The following is a 24,341-nucleotide window of genomic DNA, read 5'->3' on the forward strand; positions in this document are numbered from 1 at the left end:
TATTCTTCTCTCAGCCACGCTTTGTTATATTCTTATAATTATAAAGCAATATTTGGTATAAATATCTATTTATTTAATACATCACAAAATCCACAGAACTTTCGTTAGGTTATAATAATACTATTGTAGAACTTACTTCTAATAATGGATTTAGAATAAGACGTGGTATTTGTGTGTGTGTGTGTGTTTGTGAATTACTTTTGATTTACACCTTCCTTTAGATTTTAATCAGATTGGGAATGGAGCGACTGCCCTCAGGCTATTAAATAATCAGGCTATTAAATAATAAGTTTAATTGTACAATGTTACTTTGTAAATGTTACTTTAATTGTAAAACATATTTTTGATGAAAAATAAAAGCCCGCTGAGTTTGTTGCGCCCATTCTTTTCAGGCCTGAGGCATTCATTTTGGAATGGGTGGTAGTTTTTTTGACTTTCAATAAGCGATTTCACATCCTATTTTGAATAAAAATATTTGAATTTGAATTAACAGACCTTTTAAAGCAGCCTCTACTATAATAATTAAAAAATGTCATCAATATTCTTGTATTATTTTCAATTTATTCCAATTATAACCATACTTAGTATAATGGTGGAATAGAGTTGTTATAAAACATTTTTATTTGTAAGGCCGTGTCTACGTTAGTATTTTGTAAGTCTATGGATGACCCAGGCTCCTTTTATGCCCACTAAATAAAGCGTTTAGCGCGCCTCAGAATAAAGACATTATATTCATATCTTATTTATATATTGGATTAAATTTGAAAAGCTTTATAGTCTTCAGACTTATTGCCGATAATCATTAAATATATCTTTATCAGTTGCGTGATAGCGTGGGCTATATGTGATGTGTACATGTCTTAGCTGTGTTTTTTTTATGCCAATACGGGACGAGACGAGCAGGACGTTCAACTGATGGTAATTGATACGCCCTGCCCATCACAATGCAGTGCATTTCAGGATTCTTGAAAAACCCAAAAACTCTGAGTGGCTAGTGCCACGAGCGCAATTGTAGTCAATTGCGCTCGTCACCCTGAGACATACGATGTTAAGTCTCATTTGCCCAGTAATTAGCCTTCAGACTGAAACGTAGTAATGCTTACACATTTCTGCTTCACGGCAGAAATAGGCGCCGTTGTGGTACCTATAATCTAGCCGGCATCATGTGCAAAGGAACCTCCCACTGGTGTCTTGTGTGTGGCGTTCCTCCACAGTTTTGCAGAACTTTTTTGGCACGTTCAATCATAAAATGAAATGAATACACTGTGCAGTGCTTTAAGAACAATGCGACATGGTCATAACACGATACCTGTAGCTATTCAAGAAGTCCCTTTGAACAAATTTAAGTTGACCATCAAAAAAATTACTAATAATTACACCACAAACATGTGACAAACAAACGTCGAAGTAAACTGCTCAGTCCAACATAGACAATGAACAAAAATTGTAATGCATGTAATCCTAGCCCGTAAAAGAAAATTGTGTCAATGTTGTGGTGGGTTTTTCTTTACAATTCTTTATCCAGCAGATATCAAGTTTTGCCATGAACTGCTGAGAAATGCACGCACACTAACACAAAGAGACGAGTGTAAGACGTAGCTTGTCACGCACACTAAAGTATTAAACATGGCATGTTTTCATCGGTTATCTAGCAGTAAAAGGCTCTATCTAGACGTATAAATAGGTGATAATAATATGAACGTAAATTATCAGCAAAATACTTACCTAAAATATCTCATGATAACATGAAATATGAGTATCTTGTATGGGAATCTTATATCAAACACCAGCCAGTCCTTTGAGCTGTAAATGCAAATGTTAATATGAGATATGAGAACCAAGGTATTGTTAAATTTCAAGGAGTTCCCCACAAGCCAAAATATTATAATCTATACTAATATTATAAAGCTGCAGTGTTTGTTTGTTTGTTTGTTTGAACGCGCTAATCTCTGGTACTACTGGTCCGATTTGAATGATTCTTTCAGTGTTGGGTAGTCCATTTATCGAGGAAGGCTATAGGCTAAGTTTTTTTGTTTTTCAAAATTAGGGATCCGTAATAAAATTGCTATTTTGTAACACAAGGTGTAAAATCGAAAACCTATTTTTGCGTGCGCTGCAAAAACTATTGACAATAGAACAAAATGATGTACAGGCTATAATATAGGCAATATTTTATAACTTATAAAACTATCGCGTGAATTATACTTTATGTGGCATAACAACGTTTGCCGGGTCAGCTAGTATGAGATACGAGAACCAAGGTATTGTTAAATTTCAAGGAGTTCCCCACAAGCCAAAATATTTTAATTTATTATATTTTTAACACAAAGTACCTACTTGCGTAAAAGTTACACTTTTTATAATGATTTATTTATTTATCCCGACTTTTCTTGTCCGTTGCACAGTACGTATTTGTCATTGTGAAGCTAAGCGCCATTTTTTGTCTCATATGCGGTATTTGCTGTAGACGGATGGTTTTTGGCAAAATTTACTGGCAGTGTACTGTTCTTTTTTTTTAAAAGTTACAAATAATAATAGTAATAATAATAATCATTTATTTCAGGCATAACCCATAGAAAATACAAATTAAAATCAAAATTACAATTAAATTACAACTAAATCCAATTAACTAACCATACAATAAAATTAAATTAAATAAATTACAAATTACTTACTTATATTAAATAGCTTATTTTCTATTTTTATTAAGATTGATGTCCATCCATCTTTTGAAAATATCGTTATTATATACATTGTTAGAGACAGTCATCAGAATTCCGTTGGTGGAGCGTCTAATTCGATCCCAAAAAGAAGCAATTCTTGTGCGAATTATTGCGAAGAAGTCGGGCACTCTCGCTCTCGCAAACACTGCAATACCTTGGAAGTTTCATAAGATAAGATTCCTATCGAATCATTATATTGCACTCTTAGTGAACTTTTGAATAATTACACCACAGTTGGCAGGTGTACATACACAGGCAATAAGTTTTAAATAGTGTTGTTTTCACCTCATTGCTGCACTTTGCAAACCTTCGTGCTATCATGTTGCTACGTACCGAGAGCGCCCTTCGCTCCCTCTCAATATCGCAGTCGTCTTTCAGATCTTCCGTTAAGATATGACCTAAATATTTGAATTGATTTATAATTTTTACACTTTTCTCATTCAGATTTAAATACCATCAAAACGGTTTTATTAACATTATACTTCAATCCATGACTGTAAGCTTAATTTTCGCATATTGATATTAATTTACGTAACCCTTTGATCGACGGACTCAGCAGGACCATATCATCAGCGTAACTTAAATACAAAATACAAATACACGTGTTTTCATTCTTTAAAAATATATAAAAGTGTATCACTCGCGCTAATCAAAATAAATACCATACCATACCGTTTGTGGTACCATACAGTTCAAAGTAACACTAATGCCTAAGTTATAGTTTTACTAGTTCAAATGTAGATGCTTAGATAATTTATACGTCTAGATAGTCTCTTGCTATTAGACAACTAATAAAAACAGGCCAGGAATATTAGTTTAGTGTGCGTGCCAAGCTACGTCTTACCATCGCGATTCGTATGACAATTTGTGTTTGTGTGTGCATTGCTCAAAATAGAGATTAGTTTCTACCAGTGGGAGACTCCTTTGCACCGGATGCCGGCTAGATTATGCGTACTACAACGGCGCCTATTTCTGCCGTGAAGTAGTAATATGTAAGCATTACTGTGTTTCGGTCTGAAGGGCGCCGTAGCTAGTGAAATTTCTGGGAGAATGAGACTTATCATCTTATGTCTCAAGGTGACAACCGCAATTGTTGTCCACTCAGAAATTTTGATTTTTCAAAAACGTTGAGTTTGCACTGGCAAAGGCGCTGCATTGTAATGGACAGGGCGTAACAATTACCATCAGCGTAACGCGTATTTTCATTAAAAAAAATTGTTCTATGCTCAATTTTCGACGTTTTCACGTCTAGATAAGACCATGACAGCTGTCATAGTCTTATCTAGACGTATAAATGATCTTAGTGTAGATGATTAACACAGTTGCTTAGTGATTAACCCCCTTATTCATAATAGTCTGCTAAGTTAAAACATTGCTAATTCTCACTCTGTCTTCTTCTATTGACCTAAGTCAGAATGAGAAAAACACTCCTAAGCGGCTGTTTAAAGTTAGCGGACCATTATGAATAAGGGGGTAAGACTAAACAATTGTAGACCTATTTGATAAGTACAACTGCTTAGTAATAAGGTTAGTAGGAATATTACAAGCGTGTTTTAATTTTTTTGCGTTTTCATGTTTGTGATGGTTTCTCTTCGTCATCTATTTATTATGTTGTCAAACAGTGAACGATATTTGTGTAACGCATTTGGCAAACGATAACGCTGCTGTCTAAACACCCACGTGGTTTGCTTAGTTTATAAAAAAATATTATTGTTAAACTAAATCAAATACAAATATTTCTATTACTTAAAAGTTAAAAACTACAACATATTCGAAAAAGTATGCCTCAGACCTGAGATGAAAGGGTGCGAGAAACTCTTTTTTTTTTTTCATAAAAATATGGTTACAAAGTATATCGTACAATAAACTTTATTAGTTAATATCCTGAAGACGGTCGCTCCATTCCCAGTCTGTGGTTGAAAAAGGTGTTTTCATTTTGCTTTGAACATTATCTGGGATCTTGTTGTGAAAGCATAATACATACTCACCACAAAAGATTTACTAATTCGACTTAGCCGAGTAGTAGGTAAATCTTATATTTTTAACCCTTTAATTTTTAGTTATAATATTTTCATTTAATTTTCCAATATTAAGGTCTAAACTAGTTTGGACTGCGGTTTCGGCCGGTCATATCAATTCTTATGTTAAAAATAATACGGGAACAAAATGGCAATCAATAAGTACACATATTATGTCGAAACAATACGTAATCATAAGAATGTGGGTCACACGATGGTGACTCATAATTATTGTTGTTTGAATAAAACTTATCATACCGTTATCTACGTCTTAATTGTTATCTTCATGGTATTTTATAGCTTTGCTTAAGATTCATTGTATTGTTCATACAATATCGTAAAAGCTTGCGGCACGCGCTGTCTATCACAGAACGGGGGAGTGGTATTGCCAATAGCGCTCTCTCTCTCGCACTTATGGGCTGGGCCTTATGACTGTGTATATGAACTGCTGAATGTTTTATGTATTTGTGGCAATAAAAATATAATTTTTTCTGAAAAACGTTAAGCAGGGTCGATTGACAACTGATAAATAACTGACTATATCTCATGATCATCATTCATCATGTTCACGAAGCATCCTTACACAAACAATGAATTCAAGATCTAAAGGTTGATCCAATATACGATAGTTTATATTTATACAGTTTATTCTTTATTTACTTCACAAGTGGGAGGCTCCTTTGCACAGGAAGCCGGCTAGATTATGGGTACCATAACGGCGCCTATTTCTGCCGTCAAGCAGTAATGTGTAAATGTTACTGTGTTTCGGTCTGAAGGCCGCCGTAGCTAGTGAAATTACTAGGCAAATGAGACTTAACATCTTATGTCTCAAGGTGACGAGCGCAATTGTATTGCCGTTCAGAATTTTTCGGTTTTTCAAGAATCCTGAGCGGCACTGCGTTGTAATGGGTAGGGAGTATCAATCACCATCAGCTGAACGTCCTGTTCGTCTCGTCCCTTAATTTCATAAAAAAAAATTTTTTTAAGAAATAATTTATATTATTTATGCACGACTTATATTTATTGGATGCAGCACCTTACAAACTAGTTTCTTATGTATATTACAGCCATTGTAAAATACTCTATTTGATTGAATAGAGTGGCCGTTGAGTTTCTTGTATGTTCTTCTCACGAGCTCAACTTATTCCGAACATATGGTAAATTCAGTAATTTTAATGAAATATTTATAGTGACTATTCAAAAGCGCTTAGTTTAAACCTAATTGAATAAAGTTTATTTGATTTTGTCTAGAGGCCTATCACAGAGTTGAATAATTCCCAGCTCTTGAATGATGAGCCCGACTATAAATGTGCATGTAAACATTAGCTTAATATTACATTGATATGGTATCAACATCTGGGGTCTATATAAAGTGGTTGTAATATGATTTTGCCTCACAGTTGACCAGTTTTTGTTGAGTTTTTTCTCTCTTTTGTACTGTCATTCATTCTTGCGGTCGTAATTAATATTCTCGTGTTATTATTATTATACTAAAATTATGAAGGACTGCTCTTTGTGTAGCACCTGTGCTAAATGCGACGCAAACTATTAATAATTTGGATATTTTCCAATATAGTTTGTAATTTTGAAGTAAATTGTTTTTTTTTGTTAGTCATCTTTGGACGCATACACGATTTGTTGTATCAATTAATACGCCTCGCCTAAGTCTATTTTGACCGATAATATTACGTAATATAGAATTGCACCATTGTGCTAAACATTGGAAATAAATAAGATCGAACCATGCTGAATTAATATATAATTTACCAGTGGGAGGCTCCTTTGCACAGGATGCCGGCTAGATTATGGGTACCACAACGGCGCCTATTTCTGCCGTGAAGCAGTAATGTGTAAGCATTACTGTGTTTCGGTCTGAAGGGCGCCGTAGCTAGTGAAATTACTGGGCAAATGAGACTTAATATCTTGTCTCAAGGTGACAGGCGCAGTTGTAGTGCCGCTCATAATTTTTGGGGTTTTTCAAGAATCCTGAGCGGCACTGCATTGTAATGGGCAGGGCGTATCAATTACCATCAGCTGAACGTCCTGCTCGTCTTGTCCCTTATTTACATAAAAAAAAAAATATTATGCAATATTCTTTTTTTATCGAAGAAGATTCATATATGGGTCACCTGGTGGTATGTGATCACTCAATGGCCCAAACTCTCTCATAACGGCAGAGAGGAATCACAAGAGCGAAGCCGACGTTATAGAGCGTTGAATAAATATGTGACCAGGCGATTATTCCGTAACTGTGTTACAGATATCAAAAACTGATATCGAAATACCATTACCGAATCAGTAAAATCTTTTTCAAAATCAAACGAGAAGTATCCAAAATTTTGGTATACCTAAAACACTTCCATACAATAAACTGTATGATCGCCAGGTCATACTTAACGATTACACTCTGTACGTATGTATGACTAGATTTTGTATACCAAAAAAACATTGGTACATGTCGGGCGAGGATCGACCAGCGGCCGAATCTCACCGCTGGACGTCAAAATGTGAAATTCTAATCGCATCTTGACGTCTATTCTTTCACTACTATACGGTATTCTACCACTGTGCATTTTGCAAGGTACTTTCTGCCTCGCACAACCACTTTGTGGAATCAATTACCGGCTGCTATCTACTAACTAAAAGGCTGTCAACGCATCTCTTGACCTCTGTTGTTGCGGATGTCCATGGTCGGTTGCCTCACCACTCCCCCTCCCGTTTGCCCCCTTTAATAAATAAAAAAAATGGTTTTCCTTGCTATAAGTACACGTTTTACATTTTCACATCCTGAAATCTTAGTCTTAGTTGAGGTCCTGCTGATCTTCAATACAGGGTCATCCTACTTCAAATTCTCGCCGCTAGCACAGTTCCGCCGTGACCACGATTCATGCAATTGGATCGAAATATCGGCATTAAATATATATATATATAAGAGATTTCCACGTATATAGTCACTCATCACGATATCTCTGGAACCATTAGGCGTAGAGACTTGAAATTTGGTAGGAATATTACTTTCGCCGAGTAGAGGTCAGCTAAGAACGTATTTTACGAAATTCCACCCGCAAGAGTTTTTTTTTAATATGAACAGAACAACGTCTGTCGGGTCAGCTAGTAAAATATATATCGTGAGTAGGTAGCCGTCATAATAATTACAATGTTAAAATTGTATATGTGTAAGAAGTTTTGAGAGGATCGTTAAAGAGATATTAATATTTATTTTAATAACATTGTGAATTGTAGCTGTTTTAGTACTAAAATGTTTGCAGTTCTGTAAGAAATAATTTATTTAAAATTTGTCCCCGTTGCTACAGTTGATAAAGAATATGCATATTAATTTTATACTGATGTTTTTAATGTGAAAGTTTATGTATTTCACGCCTGGGCTACATACAGCAAGATACATAAGGAAAACGAATCTATTGTGACTGTAACTCATATTTATTGACAAGTCGTAAACAGTCAGCCACTCTTGACATTATCTCCTTAGTATTTCGAATATTAAACTAGCTAACCCACACATTGATAAATCAAAATTGGTCACACAATATTGGGCATCTATAGTATTCCTGCCACCGAATTCCACCTTCGCACGACACGCTTCAAGTTAGGATATCATCCCCACCATCTGGATGTGTGGCGGTCCTCCACAGTGCGGTTTTCAAGGAGCTTTCTTCCTCGTACTACAAAGCTGTGGAGTGAGCCTCCTTGTACGGTGTTTCCGGGACGATACGACATGGGTACCACCAAAAATAGCGCGTACACCTTCCTTAAAGGCCGGCAATGCTCTTGTGATTCCTCCGGTTTTGCAAGAGAATGTGGGCGGCGGTGATCACTTAACACCAGGTGAACCGTACGCTCGTTTGTCCTCCTATTCCATAAAAAAAAGGTGCTATGTTTGAACCCAGTGCAAGTTAATCAACTTCACACAAAACCTTTGAATTTCTTCAATGGTATATAGGTTTCCTCACTATATATATACATTTGTCATAAGAACGTATATATGTATCACTAGCTGAGGCGACAGACGTTGTTCTGTGCATAATAAAAAAAAAATGCAATTTAAACCACTATAATAAATTAAAAACAAAAAAGCGGCCAAGTGCGAGTCGCCCATGAAGGGATCCGTAGCAGCAAGTAACATAATATAAAAGTTCTTGTACTTAGTTGTAACGATTTATGATGTATTAAAAAAAAACTACTTACTAGATCTCGTTCAAACCAATTTTTGGTGGAAGTTTGCATGGTAATATACATAATATATATTTTTAAGTTTTATCATTCTCTTATTTTAGTAGTTACAGGGGGGAGGGGAGGACACATATTTTACCACTTTGGAAGTAATGTTTTTGTATTCAGTTTAGAAAAAAATGATAATAGAAACATCAATATCATTTCATTACCTATCCATAGACCACACACATATGGGTTTGAAGAAAAAATTTAAGTTTCAGTTATGAGTATAACCCCCAAAATTTATTGTTTTGTTTTCTATTTTTGTAAGAAATTCTTAATCTTAAGCGGTGCACAGAATACATATATTTACCAAGTTTCAACAGAATAGTTCTTATAGTTTCGGAAAAAAGTGGCTGTGACTTACGGACGGACAGACAGGCAGATATGACGGATCTATAAGGGTTCCGATTTTTGCCATTTGGCAACGGAACCCTAAAAACGTATTTCTTATATATATTCTGTATCGACACCCCCTCAAGACCCCTTGCGTGATATTTCGTAAAATTTTGACCTTACCTGACCTTATGGGTTTGATGAAAAAATTTAAGTTTCAGTTCTAAGTATAACCCCCAAAATTTATTGTTTTGTTTTCTGTTTTTCTAAGACAAGGCCTATGCAGAGATATCCTATATAATATAACTAGCTGACCCAGCAAACGTTGTATTGCCGATATTAAAATCGCGATACAAAAGTAACTATTGATCGTAGATGGGTGAAAATTTGAAGTTGTGTGTATTTTTAATGCTGACTCATAATCAAACAAATTTAAAAAAAAATGTCCCAAAAATAAAAAAATAAAAATTTCGTGTGGACCACCCTTAACATTTAGGGGGATGAAAAAAAGATTGTCCGATTTTCAGACCTACCCAATATGCAGTCATAATTTCATGAGAATCGCTCAAGCCGTTTCGGAGGAGTTCAAAGTTTAACACCATGACACGAGAATTTTATATATTAGATATAACATATTGAAATGCAGCAACGGGATGGATTGCCATAAAAATGTCTGGAAAAATAAATAATTCGAGTTTATACATCATTTTACACTATGTACTAATTATAAATAGCGTTAATTCTCATCATGTGTCAAACAAAGATAAACATTGTTTTAATAAAAAGTGTTTACCCAATTAAAATTGTTAATAATCATAACAACTCACTGGGGTTACCAGATACCAGATAATTATTTTGGCATTCATTAATTAACGTTGATGGAACTTAAGAAACGGGATAAGATAGTTGTTTTTAGCAACATGGTGTATTTTATTATTATATACTAGGTGACCCGGCAAACGTTGTTTTGCCATAATATAAATTATTTATCGAGTTAGACCGTTTCTTGGACATTGCAACATTACTTTTTTTTCTAAAATAAAAAATGTTTTTTCTAAAATAAACGTAGCCTAAGTTACTCCTTATTACATCAGCTACCTGCCAATAAAAGTCCCGTCAAAATCGGTCCAGCCATTTCAGAGATTAGCCGGAACAAACAGACAGACAGACAAAAATTGTAAAAAATGTTATTTTTTAACCGTTTATATGTTCATATACATATAGTAAAAACGGTTATTTCAATATTACAAACAGACACTCCAATTTTATTTATATGTATAGATATCAAGTATCCTGCGCCTGCTCATCTCAGTTGCTTAATATTTGTATTGAGAATATATAGAAAAAAAATATTGTTTCCGGATAATAATCATTAAGATATTATCATAATATATTAAAACCTTCTCCGAAATACCCTGCATCTTATGTTAGTATTATTCCGATTGGTTCAGTAGTTTCGCAGTATAACCGAACAAAAAAACGACTCCCCATTTATTTACTCATATTGTCACCCTGGTAATCAAACTACAATGTATATGAATTTTTGTTAGTATTTAAATTAAAAATAAAATAGTCATTTTCAGAGAAACACATTTTATAGTACGTAAAGGAGGTATGTTTTTACGAGAATGCTAATAATTGGTTTTATTGAATATTTTACATAATACATTCATTATTATAATAAACTAGCTGACCCGACAGACGTTGGTCTGTAGAAAATAAAATAAAATACTGTTTTATAGGAATTTGAATATTTCAATACATCAAGAATTATTTCGTAAAAAATTCTCCCTGTTGTTATAATGAAATTGTTTCACCGCGGAACTGTCAAACCGTGCGTCACTAAATTCTCTCATAGAATATATGTCCATACAAAACAAATATTGAAAGTAAAAATAATTATGGGTCCCAAATCTAAATAAAAACTATCTCTCAAATTGGACCAAACTGCACTCCATGAAGTAATCCCCATTAAAATCCGTTCATTAGTTTAGGAGTCCATCGCGGACAAACAACGTGTCACGTAATTTATATATATATTAAGATAAGCAATTCATGAATAATAATGAAACATTAGAAAAAGGTTATAGACAGCGGCTGACAAAGAGAGAGAGAATTACTTAAGATAACTCGGAATATTTACTTGGTTATAAGAACATTTTATAGGTATACTATATTCATGTGTACATATTTTATATCTATATAATAAAATAGCTGACCCGGCAAACGTTGTTTTGCCATATAAAGTATAATTCACGCGATAGTTTTATAAGTAATAAAATATTGCCTATATTATAGCCTGTACATCATTTTGTTCTATTGTCAATAGTTTTTGCAGCGCACGCAAAAATAGGTTTTCGATTTGACACCTTGTGTTACAAAATAGCAATTTTATTACGGATCACTAATTTTGAAAAAAAAAAACATAGCCTATAGCCTTCCTCGATAAATGGACTACCCAACACTGAAAGAATCATTCAAATCGGACCAGTAGTACCAGAGATTAGCGCGTTCAAACAAACATACAAACAAACACTGCAGCTTTATAATATTAGTATAGATAGTATACAATCGCTACAAAATAAAAAGACTGTCCCATCGACAAAATTGATTCATATCCTTGCTGATAAAAAACCAATGCTTTTAAAACCATTAAAACAGCTTTATATTTCTATGAAAAATATTGTATTACAATTGGTGGGCTTAGTCAGTGTCTTATAAAATGATAACAGTTACTTACTTACAATGTATGTTTAAGCGAATTCAACCTACTTGTTTATTATGACTGGTGCCCGTGTCGTATCGTGCTTGAAACGCCGCACAGGAAAGCTCATTCCATACTTTGTTTGTGCGTGGAAGAAGTTCTTGTATATTTTGTTCCTGTAAAGCTTTGGTCATCTCTTTAGTTCTTAGAACTTATCTATACACTGGCGCACAACGACACTCTATTATGATTGTTCATGTTGCATACCTACTTGAATATCCAAGATTATATTTTGGCATCGCTAAAATATCTGTTAGGTCACTGCACTTGAGATTTTTTTTAATGAAAATAAGGGACGAGACGAACAGGACGTTCAGTTGATGGTGACTGAAACGCTTTGCCCATTACAATGCAGTGCCGTTCAGGATTTTTGAGAAACCCAAAAATTCTGAGCGCCACTACGAATGTGCTCGTCACCTTGAGACAAGATGCTTAGTCTCATTTTCCCAGTAATTTCACTAGCTGCGACGCCCTTTAGACCGAAACACAATAATGTTTACACATTACTGCTTCACGGCAGAAATAGGCGCTGTTGTGGTACCCCTAATATAGCCGGCAAAAACATAACCTCTACTATAATCGAATAACATAAGCTCCTCTTTACACCGTGATTTCGTAGAAAGCTCATTGGACGAATTTATGTTTACTTCACGACCTGATAATAAAAATTGTAATGTATTTTAAATAATAATAAATCCACTAAGATGTATTTTTTATTTTATTTATTATAATTAAATATTGTATTTGTATATAGGTACTCTAATAGAACTATAAACAATATGTAACAAGCACAACACACGAAATTCGTGGCCTCTGAGAAAACAATATTTACAATTATTTTAAATTCAATCTATGCAGCATGATACACTTACAAACTCTAACTTTTTAACTTACTTAAGTAAATAAAAAATAATAACTATAAGAAAGTTAAAAAAAAATAATGATTTATGAAAGATACGGGACTCGAAACCACGCCTTTCTGGTTCGGTCCGAGCGTTCTTACCAACTCCAACCTGACCCAACCGTTCGAGTGACGCATGGATCGCAAATCTTGATATGTTTACTAGTGAGAGACTTCTTTACACAGGATGCCCGATAGATTATGGGTACCACAACGGCGACTAATTCTACCGTGAATCAGTCATGTAAATTGTTACAAACTTAATTTGTATAATTTATCCGAGAAGTGAGGGGATCACTTTAAAATAACAAATTGATTGCGTCACGTCACACATATTGTATTATTTACAACTAAATGTTTGGGAGAGTTGAATATCTACATTTGGAATACTACTCGTTTGATTTTTAAAAAGTTATTGATGTCATTTTACTCATTAGGTAAAGTACTTTCGATATCAATTTAAAGTATTTTTGATATCTGTAATATGCACGGTATAATAAAACGGCACAATAAAAAATTACAACCTGTATAGTTTAGCTTACCAGTAGGAGGCTCCTTTGCACAGGATGCCTGCTAGATTATGGGTACCACAACGGCGCCCATCTCTGCCGAGAAGTAGTAATGTGTAAGCATTACTGTGTATCGGTCCGAAGGGCGCCGTAGCTAGTGAAATTACTGGGCAAATGAGACTTAACATCTTATGTCTCAACGGGGTTTTTCAAGAATCCTGAGCGGCAATGCATTGTATAATTTATCAGGGCAGGGCGTATCAATTACTATCTGAACGTCCTGCTCGTCTTGTCCCTTATTTTCATAAGAAAAACAGCTTATAGATATAAGGATAATAATATAGTTACAAACCATTGAGTGTTATTTATGATACTATTGTGCTGGTTGTTTTCATACCTCCGTCACATCCGCGTCAACCGGAAGTTCAAATTCGATATCTGTCATTACGGACAAAGCCACATTAAATATTAATACTGAATTATTTTTGCATAAATCATGCAAATTCAAAGTTGAATTGCGTGGCAGTTTTAAATTTATATGTTACTCGTATTTATAGTGTTTTTTTCTGGAATGGAACTACATTATTATTACTATAGGTCATATCCGTCATAACGACACAAAGCTCAATCTTTTATCGTTACTTAAATTCCTTATAAATTATTTGTAAAATTTTCAGTTGTGACATTATAGCTTCACGCCACTTCGATAAATGAGTTTATTTTAGATAATTTTCAAGCCTACATAAACTGGTAGCTGTGAACAAGTCGAAAAAAAATAGCACGAACTATTAACAGCTATTTCCAGCAACTCACGCACACTAAAGTAATAAACCAGGCCTGTTTTCATGCGTTGCCTAACAGCAGTCTATCTAGACATAATATAAATCTTCTGAGTTAATACGTATAATTATAATTACTACTAAGTCTGCAACAAGCAGAAGGCAATTGGAAAAAAAACATACGTGTGAAGTACCGACGTCATATCTGTTATTAAAATGTAAATAATTCACATTACCCACATTTTGAAGTAGGTGCCAAAGTACATACAAATATTACGTCATCACGCTAAGCACGTATGTAAGGATAACGTAAAATAAGTTTCAAATGTTAATTATTACATTTTGAAATGAAATACTTATACTTTTTTTATGGAAAAGGAGGACAAACGAGTGTACGGTTTACCTGATGTTAAGTGATCACCGCCGACTATCCGGTGTACGATCGTCGAGTCAATGTCTCATATTATGTCGGTTATCTCGTTAGCCAAATCATTATAGATGTCGTTTAGTGGTACACATTATTGAAGACTGGCCTGGTGCCTTCTGATGTTGATGGAACTATCTAGAGATAAAAAATTAATTCAGTGCTGGGACAGGAATCTAAAAAATGGAAATAAATAAACCCTTATACACTTCAAACACCACAGGAAAAGACAGGTGTACGCGCCTTTTATGAAAGTACCCACATCGTATTGTCCTGGTAATCCTGGTTGTACGTGGAAGAAAGTTCCTTTCTCGCACTGTCGAGGAATGCGACACATCCAGATTATGGGGATGATATCGTAATTTGTGGAATTTGTAGGGTAGCAATATTGATTTGTGAAAGGTTTGAATTTGAATCAAGGTGGTGCTTTTCATGATAACATGGTTTATTTTCCGATGCCCACATCCATTGTCATCGCCATTAATAATTATTTGGAACTATTTTCCTTACAGTTATTTTATTTTAGTCGCTTTTATTATAGCTGCTTAGTTTTTGAAGTAATAACTTCTTACAGGGAGGTATACCAATTCGTAACGTAACGCGTTACGGCGCCAGTCTGTCTCGCTTCCGTCCAGCATACGGCAGCGGTAGGCGGGATCCTCCTCTCTCACTCTAGCCAATTGTTACTTTTATAGGATTAAATAAATAAAGACTCTTTAAAAATAATCCAAATAGGTAATATTACAACATACATACATACATAAAATCACGCCTCTTTCCCGTAGGGGTAGGCAGACACCACTTCTTTCCACTTGCTACGATCCTTACATACTTGTTTCGCTTCGTCCACTTTCATTATTCCTTTCATACATGCTCTCCAGTTTAGGTTTACTCTTGACCTGGCCTTTTTTCAAGATGTTAATGATTTTAATATTATAATGATGTACAATTATCTTTGACAGCGTGTTTTAGTCATATCTCATTGTCACTCATTTGTGGTGTATTCTATTCTATCATCAGTTCAATGTCGCGGAATGACTTCTTTAAATAATAAACTTGATTTTGTTGTTCAAAAACTATCATCGCAACGTGATTTTTCTTGAAATGAAACCAATCTGGAATCATAATCTTTTAACAACATAATAATCCATATCAATTTTTAGAGGACTATGTTTAAAATATAAAAAAAAATATAGCATTGATTTTTTTTAATACATTACGTCTTGTTGTCTGTTCTACAAACAATACTGAAGCCAACAAATTAAAGAATCAATTTATAGAATTTTTGTCTGTTTGGTTACACGCCAAACAACTGAAAAGATTTAATTATAATTTTGCATGAATATTAACAAGAGGCCGGGACAACAGTATCAAGCTATACAGTCCACACGGACATCGACGCGGGCAGCTGCTAGTTCAAAATAAATCATTAATATGCAGGGCTTATAGAGAAAATGTATAAATACATAAAGGCCTCGTTGTATAAAATAAAGCGAGGAAAGAGCCAGGCAAAGATGAAGAATCAGAATTATAAAAAAAAATACAAAAACCCCCACTAATGGTCTCGCAAATAGATTAAAGCAGTAAGCATTCTATTTATTAAGCTCTTTTTATTATCTTTTATTATACAATACAGGTTATATGATATAATCATAATAAAAATCACTTTTTGATGTATTCATGTTCATTTGCATAGAAATAAAACCACGATTGGTCAGCTGTTTAAATATTTATAAAGCTTTAAGGTCATATTATAACATTTGGGTACCGTAGGATTTTTTTGAATTATATTACTTGGTGGGTAATTTTTACTAAAGAGTTGAAGTAATTGGAACCTTTTATCTGCACTACCTGGATGTGTGAACTTTCATCCTTCCATTCCTCAGGCGCTATTTCCAAGTTGATGCGAATGGAATGAAGCGACGTTGCTTGACTACTGGTCTTTGTGCTAAGCATCATATGATGTTAAGAATCAACACTTTACAAGACAAATCACAAGAGTTGCCTGCCTGAAAGTTAAGACGCACCTTTTCTAATTACCCGCATTATTATGACCTAGTAACATCAAAGTCAAATAAACTTTATTCAATTAGGCTTGAACTAAGCGCTTTTAGATCGTTATTATAAATATTTAATTTAAATTACTTTGTCTACCATATACGGAAAAGTAGAGCTCGTAAGAAGAACATACAAGAAACTCAACTGCTACTCTTTTAAAATAACTGTAATATACATAGGTAACAAATTAGTTTGTTAGGTCCTGCATCCATTAAAATATAAATGATGTTCAAATCCAAGAAGCGTTTTAAATATCAAATATTTCATATAAAGTACATGGAAGTTGAAAGATTTTCTGCATTACGAACTAGCGTAGTTTTTAATTCAATTCTGTATATTCGTTTCACTTATTGAAATGTCGGAATCTACCATCCATTTGAAAACTAGTAAATACCATAAAAACGGGCGCAAGTCACTAACATAACCTACAACAATGGTGATTTAAGACGATGCTTTTTTGATGTAAAGTTCACGAAGTAAATGCAAAATAAGAAATTCAATTTTTATTAAGTCAAATCTGATTCATGATATAAAATGCCTTATATGAATCCATATGCGATACTGGAGTCGTTCATGGCTGCATTTCGCAACCATATCTTTACCTTATCATATACATTATTGATTTGTCATCAAGTACTTTTGCCATCATATTAATACAATAAAAGAATAAGATATAAAATCATTTATTGGCTCTTTGTTCTTTTACTATTTTGTTAGTTAATGGCCCATCGAAATTGGATGATAGATGGTTGACGCTTGAGTCGTACCACAGAGCGTGCAACCTTGTGGATACGACGTTATATCATACAATATAGAGTCCCTACTGGTTATAGTCGCAAGTCAAAGCGTCTTCACAATAAAAAAATTGTATGCTAGATGATAGTGTCGGGACAGCTACTAGATTACAGAATGGCTCAAGCAGAAGATCGGCACTGGACATTCATAAGATGTGTGCCAGCACATGCCGAACTTGAGCCTATTTACGGCTGATGTCTAGATTTATTTTATTATGTATGATATGTTTTATTTTTTAACAATGAATTAACCGGTTGTAACATTACGAATAGTCATACCAGCCTGGTTATAACATTTCAAGCGTCAAACTTCTGCGGTGATAAACCTTTGGTATCTCTATAAAAGTTATAATCATAATCTTTATCTGGCTTCGGCTGAATGACTAAATAAACAAGGGCTTGACGTTAGCAGAAATACATTATCTTTTATTACACTTTTTAAACAGTAATAACAAACCTACCGAGGTTATAATTGAAACTGTCTACATTGACTCCAGAATTGAGTCCATGTTGATAAAAAATTCGGTCGAGTGTGAGAACTATGCAGGGTTCGGTGCCGTTGTACAAGATATAAATTCTATGAATACTTTTGTATAACGGACAAGAGAGGGCGCTATAACATAATGCAAAACATTGGTAAATGGGCATTGTTATATATTGTCAAAGTTTAGCTATTTAGTTTCGGAAATATATAGCGGATATATATAAGACGGACTGACGTACAAGGGTTCAAGTTGATTACCCTTAAGAGAATGGAACCCTTCAATTATTCTATTTAAAAACTTGTTGATTCTACTTGTTACAACGAATACTTGGTCTTGCAAGGGAATAAAAAAAATACAGAGCCGCACCCGCCCACCTACGACGGTCCAGTTTAAACGAACCATATGTAATATGTTCAACCGGATCGATTTGAGCTCATTGTTCAATTCCTGATAAATAAGCTCTATCACCCACCTAAATCGATACATAACGTTTGGGAATAATATTATTAATAAATACATTTTGTATTGATTCATAACAGAACATACAGACAGGTAGAATGAATAAAATTACAGGTAGAGCCAATATATTTTGTAATAACGTAGAGTAAAATTGTGTTGTCAACGACAAACAAATAAAGTATGTTATATTAATTAAAAACGTAAATATATATTAACAAACTTCCTTCACTTCTGTGCGTACCTACAGTGAGCATACAAATTTAAGTTGACATCTGCCTGGATTTAAGGAAATTTTCGTTCTAATAATATGTAAACCCTAGCTTTTATTGTCATTGTAAGTGCATTACTTTGCAATAAAGTAGAAGAAAGACGAAATGCAATACTCTTCGCGTTTATGGCGTGTTCCTGGGGTTCGTATAGAGGTCTAAACGGGCATTTAGGTATCTGTTGCTGTTCTCCGATGTATAATATAAAAGCAGCGTTTTCGTTGTTGAAGTCAACACTTCTTTAGTCGCGTTGGGTTAAATCTTTGGATGGGTGAAATCTCGTCAGTTCGCGTCACGTGTAAATGCTTATAGCAGTGTATCTGTAGCTATACGGCTGACGTATACGTTATTTATTTATATTGAAAAGTTCTATGTGCATATACTGTGCATTGTTGATGTAGTATATTTGTTTGATTAATATATTATTGAAAATGAGATTTAACTTAAAAACTAGTAATTGAATTGTTTTTAAACATTATGAAATTTCAAATTTTAGTTTAAAGTTTTAGTACAAATTTTTGTTTACGCAGTGTTAACAGGACGGTTTGAGATGAATATTTTAAAAGAGCGTACACCTTCTAAAAAGCCAATGCTTCTGTGATTCTCCTCCTTGAAGGTACAGGAGAATGCATGAGAAGCTGCGCGGTGATAATTTTACACCAAGTGAATTCACGCTCGTTTGTCCTCCTTCCATAAAACACGTGAGCCAATATTCCTATGTGATGCTTAAAAATATGATTTTATTTTAGCTTTAACATTGATTTGATTTGGCTATAGCCGAGGGAGGAAAACCAATTGCAAAATTGAGTAAATAACAAATACAAACTCTGAACAAAAATGTAATTTTCCGAACCAAAGGTTGTTACCTAATGTGTTGTTATTCCCTGAAGATGAACGATAACAAGGGAAATTGTTGATCAAAACACCAGGTTTTATTGAACAATTGCTTTGTCTTTTCATCTTACTATTTATATTATTTTGTTTGAAACTTTTCAAATTATCAAAAAATTAACTTAGTGATAAGTCGTGCCTGAACTTTAAAGACACATTAATATTGGTGAAGTACGTTTATAATTAAATTCCAACCATATTTGACGAAGTAAAACGATACTCAATCAACTATAAGGCACGTTTGACAACTCTTTTTTTTTTATGGAATAGGAGGACAAACGACCGTACGGGTCACCTGGTGTTAAGTGATCACCGCCGCCCACACTCTCTTGCAACACCAGAGGAATCACAGGAGCGTTGCCGGCCTTTAAGGAAGGTGTACGCGCTTTTCTTGAAGGTACCCATGTCGTATCGTCCCGGAAACACCGCACAAGGAAGCTCATTCCACAGCTTCGTAGTACGAGGAAGAAAGCTCCTTGAAAACCGCACTGTGGAGGACCGCCACACATCCAGATGGTGGGGATGATATCGTAACTTGTGGCGTGTCGTGCGAAGGTGAAATTCGGCGGCAGGAATCAGGTTGAACAGCTCTTCGGAACACTCCCCGTGATAAATGCGGTAGAAGACACACAATGAAGCGACGTCTCTACGCAACGCCAAGTGATCCAGCCGTTCACAGAGCGCTAGGTCCCCGACATTCGAGCTGCTCACCCAATCCCGCTATCTAGTTTGCTCTTGCAGCAAAATCTGATTAGAAGCCTCAAGAGAGCCAATGTGCTACTTATACTTAACTTATGGGAGATGGGGCATTGGCTCTACCTCGCCAAACCTCAACCTCTTGCAACTCACCTGATTATAGTCTTGAGGACTGATCGCAGGTCTAAACAACGGGAAAATAATAATAATAAAGAATTTTATTAAAAATTAATTACCTGATTATGATTTTCTTAATTCCTATTATATATATATATATATACATTCCCAAGGTATGGCAATACCATACCTTGGGAATGCAGCGTTCTCAAGCTATTTCATTTATATATTTTATTGTAATGAAATTAAAAAAAGAAAATTCCGCTGAATTTCAGGCTTTTTTAAGGGTAGATTTTGCCGTTCAATAAGCTAGGTATTTAAAATCCTATTGCGACATAAAAATATGTGAATATGTAATTAAAACGTCTCTATTATATTATTACGTTGAACTATTGAATATTGAAATTGTATGAAAAGCTGAGGAAATTACTTAGATTTTATGCATATTAATAATTTAAGGAAAGGTTACTTATTAATAAAATATTTTATTGATTATAAAATATATTTTATTCTTGGTTACAATTCTTGATTATGTAATAATATTTATATATATCCCTATAAAGATAAAAATTGGTTAGAGTGAGAGAGGAGGAGCCTGCCTACCGCTGCCGTGAGGGAAAGAGAAGCCAGACAGTCTGGCGCCGTTACGCGTTACGTTACGAATCGGTTTACCCTCCCATAAGAAGTTATACGACAATACAACTGTGACATCGAATGCAAGCAAATGATCGATTGATTTTGTAAATTTGAAGTTAAGTTTTAGATTAATTAAGATCATGCAAGCTGGTCGGCAGGTCCCTAACATAAATGAACCAGTTGCAGTGGGAGGCTCCTTTGCTCAGGATGCCGGCTAGATTATTGGTACCACAACGGCGCCTATTTCTACCGTGAAGTAGTAATGTGTAAGCATTACTGTGTTTCGGTCTGAAGGGCGCCGTAGGTAGCTAGTGAAATTACTGGGCAATGGGACTTTAACATCTTATGTCTCAAGGTGACGAGCGCAGTTGTAGTGCCGCTCAGAATTTTTGGGGTTTTTCAAGAATCCTGAGCGGCACTGCATTGTAATGGGCAGGGCGTATCAATTACCATCAGCTGGACGTCCTGCCTGTCTCGCCCTTATTTTCATAAAAAAAAGAATAAAGAATTGATTAGATTAAGTCCATAATACATCAATAATTCATTCAATGAGGTGTTTGCAATTTGATTCAAAAAATTTCAAGGTTTTACTAATGTTGAATGAATGGTTCGTCATGCTCACTGAATGGAATTACTTGCGGCGGCGTCGTGTGCCGGGTCGTCTCCTTTCCTTCAAATATGTGCGAGGGCTACGATGGCTGGTCTATGCGTCAACTCGTGAACGGTTGCTGCTTGTGGTGCCAGTTCGACCTGTAATAGTTAATAAATCATCGTGTTCGATGCAATTACTAATTATGACAGTAATCACGACCATCATGTTGGCGAAGCATCCTTACACAAACAATGAATTCAAGCTCTATAGGTTGATGCATCTAATATACAATAATTTATATTTATACAGTCTATTCTTTATTACTTTTTATGAAATAATTTATATTATTTAAACACGATTCATATATTGGATGCAGCACCTTACAAATTAATTTGTTATGTATATTACAGCCATTGTAAAATACTGTATTTCATTGAAAATAGTGGCCGTTGAGTTTCTTGTATGTTCTTCTCACGAGCCCAACTTTTTCCGAACATATGGTAGATTCAGTAATTTAAAAGAAATATTTATAGTGACGATTCAAAAGCGCTTAATTTAAGCCTAATTGAATAAAGTTTATTTGACTTTTTAATAAATAAATCTAAATGTTTTTCTATCTTGAGTTTAAGTTAGCTATTTTAAGTATGAGTTCCGAAAAGGTTGTGATTTTACATGCAGAATGCACCGCTCGGCTTAGAGGTAGGGGTTATATCAACCCCAACTGAAGAATCGGCCTGACCTAACGACCGAACTCGAGCTTGGCGAGTCAATATCTCCTGAGGAATCCTCGTATAGACTCGAAACACTTGTGTACCTGGTTGTTTCAGTTTGGGTTTAGTATGTTCAGTGTGGAGGTGCAGGACGCTTATAACCCTTAACAGCATTCTAAGTATATGATACGATTGTTCAGAATTACATCTTAATCGAATATCGTAAACAAAAATTCCTGTTCTGACATGTTCGAATATATTGTATAAATTTCTCCTTCAATTGGGTAAACATGATATCTTCTCCGTGTTTTATTCCGTAATCGTTTGCGTAAGTAGTACGCACATATTAAAAGAGGTTTAAAATGGATTCATTTTTATTCGCAATTAGCAACTAGCTGACCCGACATACGATGTTTTGTATATAATAAATAAAATAATGTTTTTATATAAATTTGTCAATAATATATCATAACATCAAAAATTACTTCGTAAAATATGCACCCTGCTGTCGTAATGAATTGTTTCACATCAGAACTGTCAAACCTTGCGTCAATAAATTCTCTAATAGAAATTATGTATGGACACTTCAAAGGAAAAACACATTTGTTGTTTTTATTTAATTTAACAGCATTTTCCTATTTATTCACCTTTTAAACCTTCTCTGGACTTCCACAAATAATTCAAGACCAAAATTAGTCAAATCGGTCCAGCCGTTCTCGAGTTTTAGCGAGACTAACGAACAGCAATTCATTTTTATATATATAGATAGATTGTACATGCGCTACCAAGTTTGCTGTCAGCTGAGCACTAAACGCAACATGATCAGCGTATGGTAAGCTATGCTCGACCGACATCAGCACTGACCGTCGGTCGAGCACTAAATGCAGCCTACAGCTAGTTTGATTACAATGTGGCACCATGAATAATGTATTGTTTCTGTGTTCCAGCTACTCTGATCACGGCGGCGGCTGGCACCACCGTGGCCTGGACCTCGCCTACCCTGCCGATACTACTTGACAAAGACTCCCCGATACCAACGACTAAAGATCAGAGCTCCTGGATTGCTTCTCTCATGATATTAAGCTCAGGTATACAAATGATGTAAAAATGCACTACAATACCCTACATACATGTCTATGTAACCGGTTACATTATCTCTGGAACGTGACGTCGATGACGTCACAACGTCGCTTTGATACGGTGTGCAAAACAAGCATCAGTAGAATATATTTTTTTTTAATTTTAACTGTATTACTGATTAATATAAAGGTCCACATGTTGCGATGCTGAGTATTATTATTACAATGATTTAAAAATCAACTAAAAAAATATTATCTGTCCTTTATTTGATATTATCTGTATGTATTGTATCCATCAACACAATTAAACAATTCAGAAATGTTAATTATTGTTTTTACGTATTATTTTGCTTTCTTATATATTTATCTATATTTAGTAAGTATAATATAATATTATGTGTGTGTATATTTTTGACACTTTTCTTACCTGTTTAATGTACTGTCTTTCTCTTTTATTGTATTATAAATGGTTGCATGGAAGAGATCATTATATAGTGATAAGGCCGCCATTTGCACCATATGATGTTAGTAGTTTAGTTATATTTTGTTAGTGTGGTGTCGAAAAAGTGTAATAAATAAATAAAATGATGAAAAATTAATGAAACAATCTGGGTTAAGTAAAGAAAGTATTTATTTTTCTGGCAGAACTATTATAGCGACACAACCACAGAAACTACAGAACTATAAACAACAAAAGTCAAAGCGTAACTATGTAAACTTCAAAAACAGCAGTTATAACACGAAGATATCACGACATGTACCTAGCAGTACTGAAATTGCAAACCGTACTAACGCAACAGTACAAACGCGAGGGTGTGAAAGGGAACGGGAGGGGGCTTCACGTTCCAGCTACGTTCAGGGATAATCTGGC

General features: G+C 34.6%; 1 protein-coding gene across 1 annotated transcript in view; it reads left to right on the forward strand.

Moving 5' to 3' along the window:
* Positions 1–24,341, forward strand: part of LOC126969561 (facilitated trehalose transporter Tret1-like) — a 56,320-nt gene that overhangs the window by 15,962 nt on the left and 16,017 nt on the right. The window contains exon 2 of the mRNA XM_050815082.1: positions 23,339–23,479. Coding sequence (XP_050671039.1) covers positions 23,339–23,479 — 141 coding nt within the window. The remainder of the gene's footprint in view (positions 1–23,338; positions 23,480–24,341) is intronic.

This window comes from Leptidea sinapis, chromosome 18 (assembly GCF_905404315.1).
Source record: "Leptidea sinapis chromosome 18, ilLepSina1.1, whole genome shotgun sequence".
Lineage (NCBI taxonomy): Eukaryota > Metazoa > Arthropoda > Insecta > Lepidoptera > Pieridae > Leptidea > Leptidea sinapis.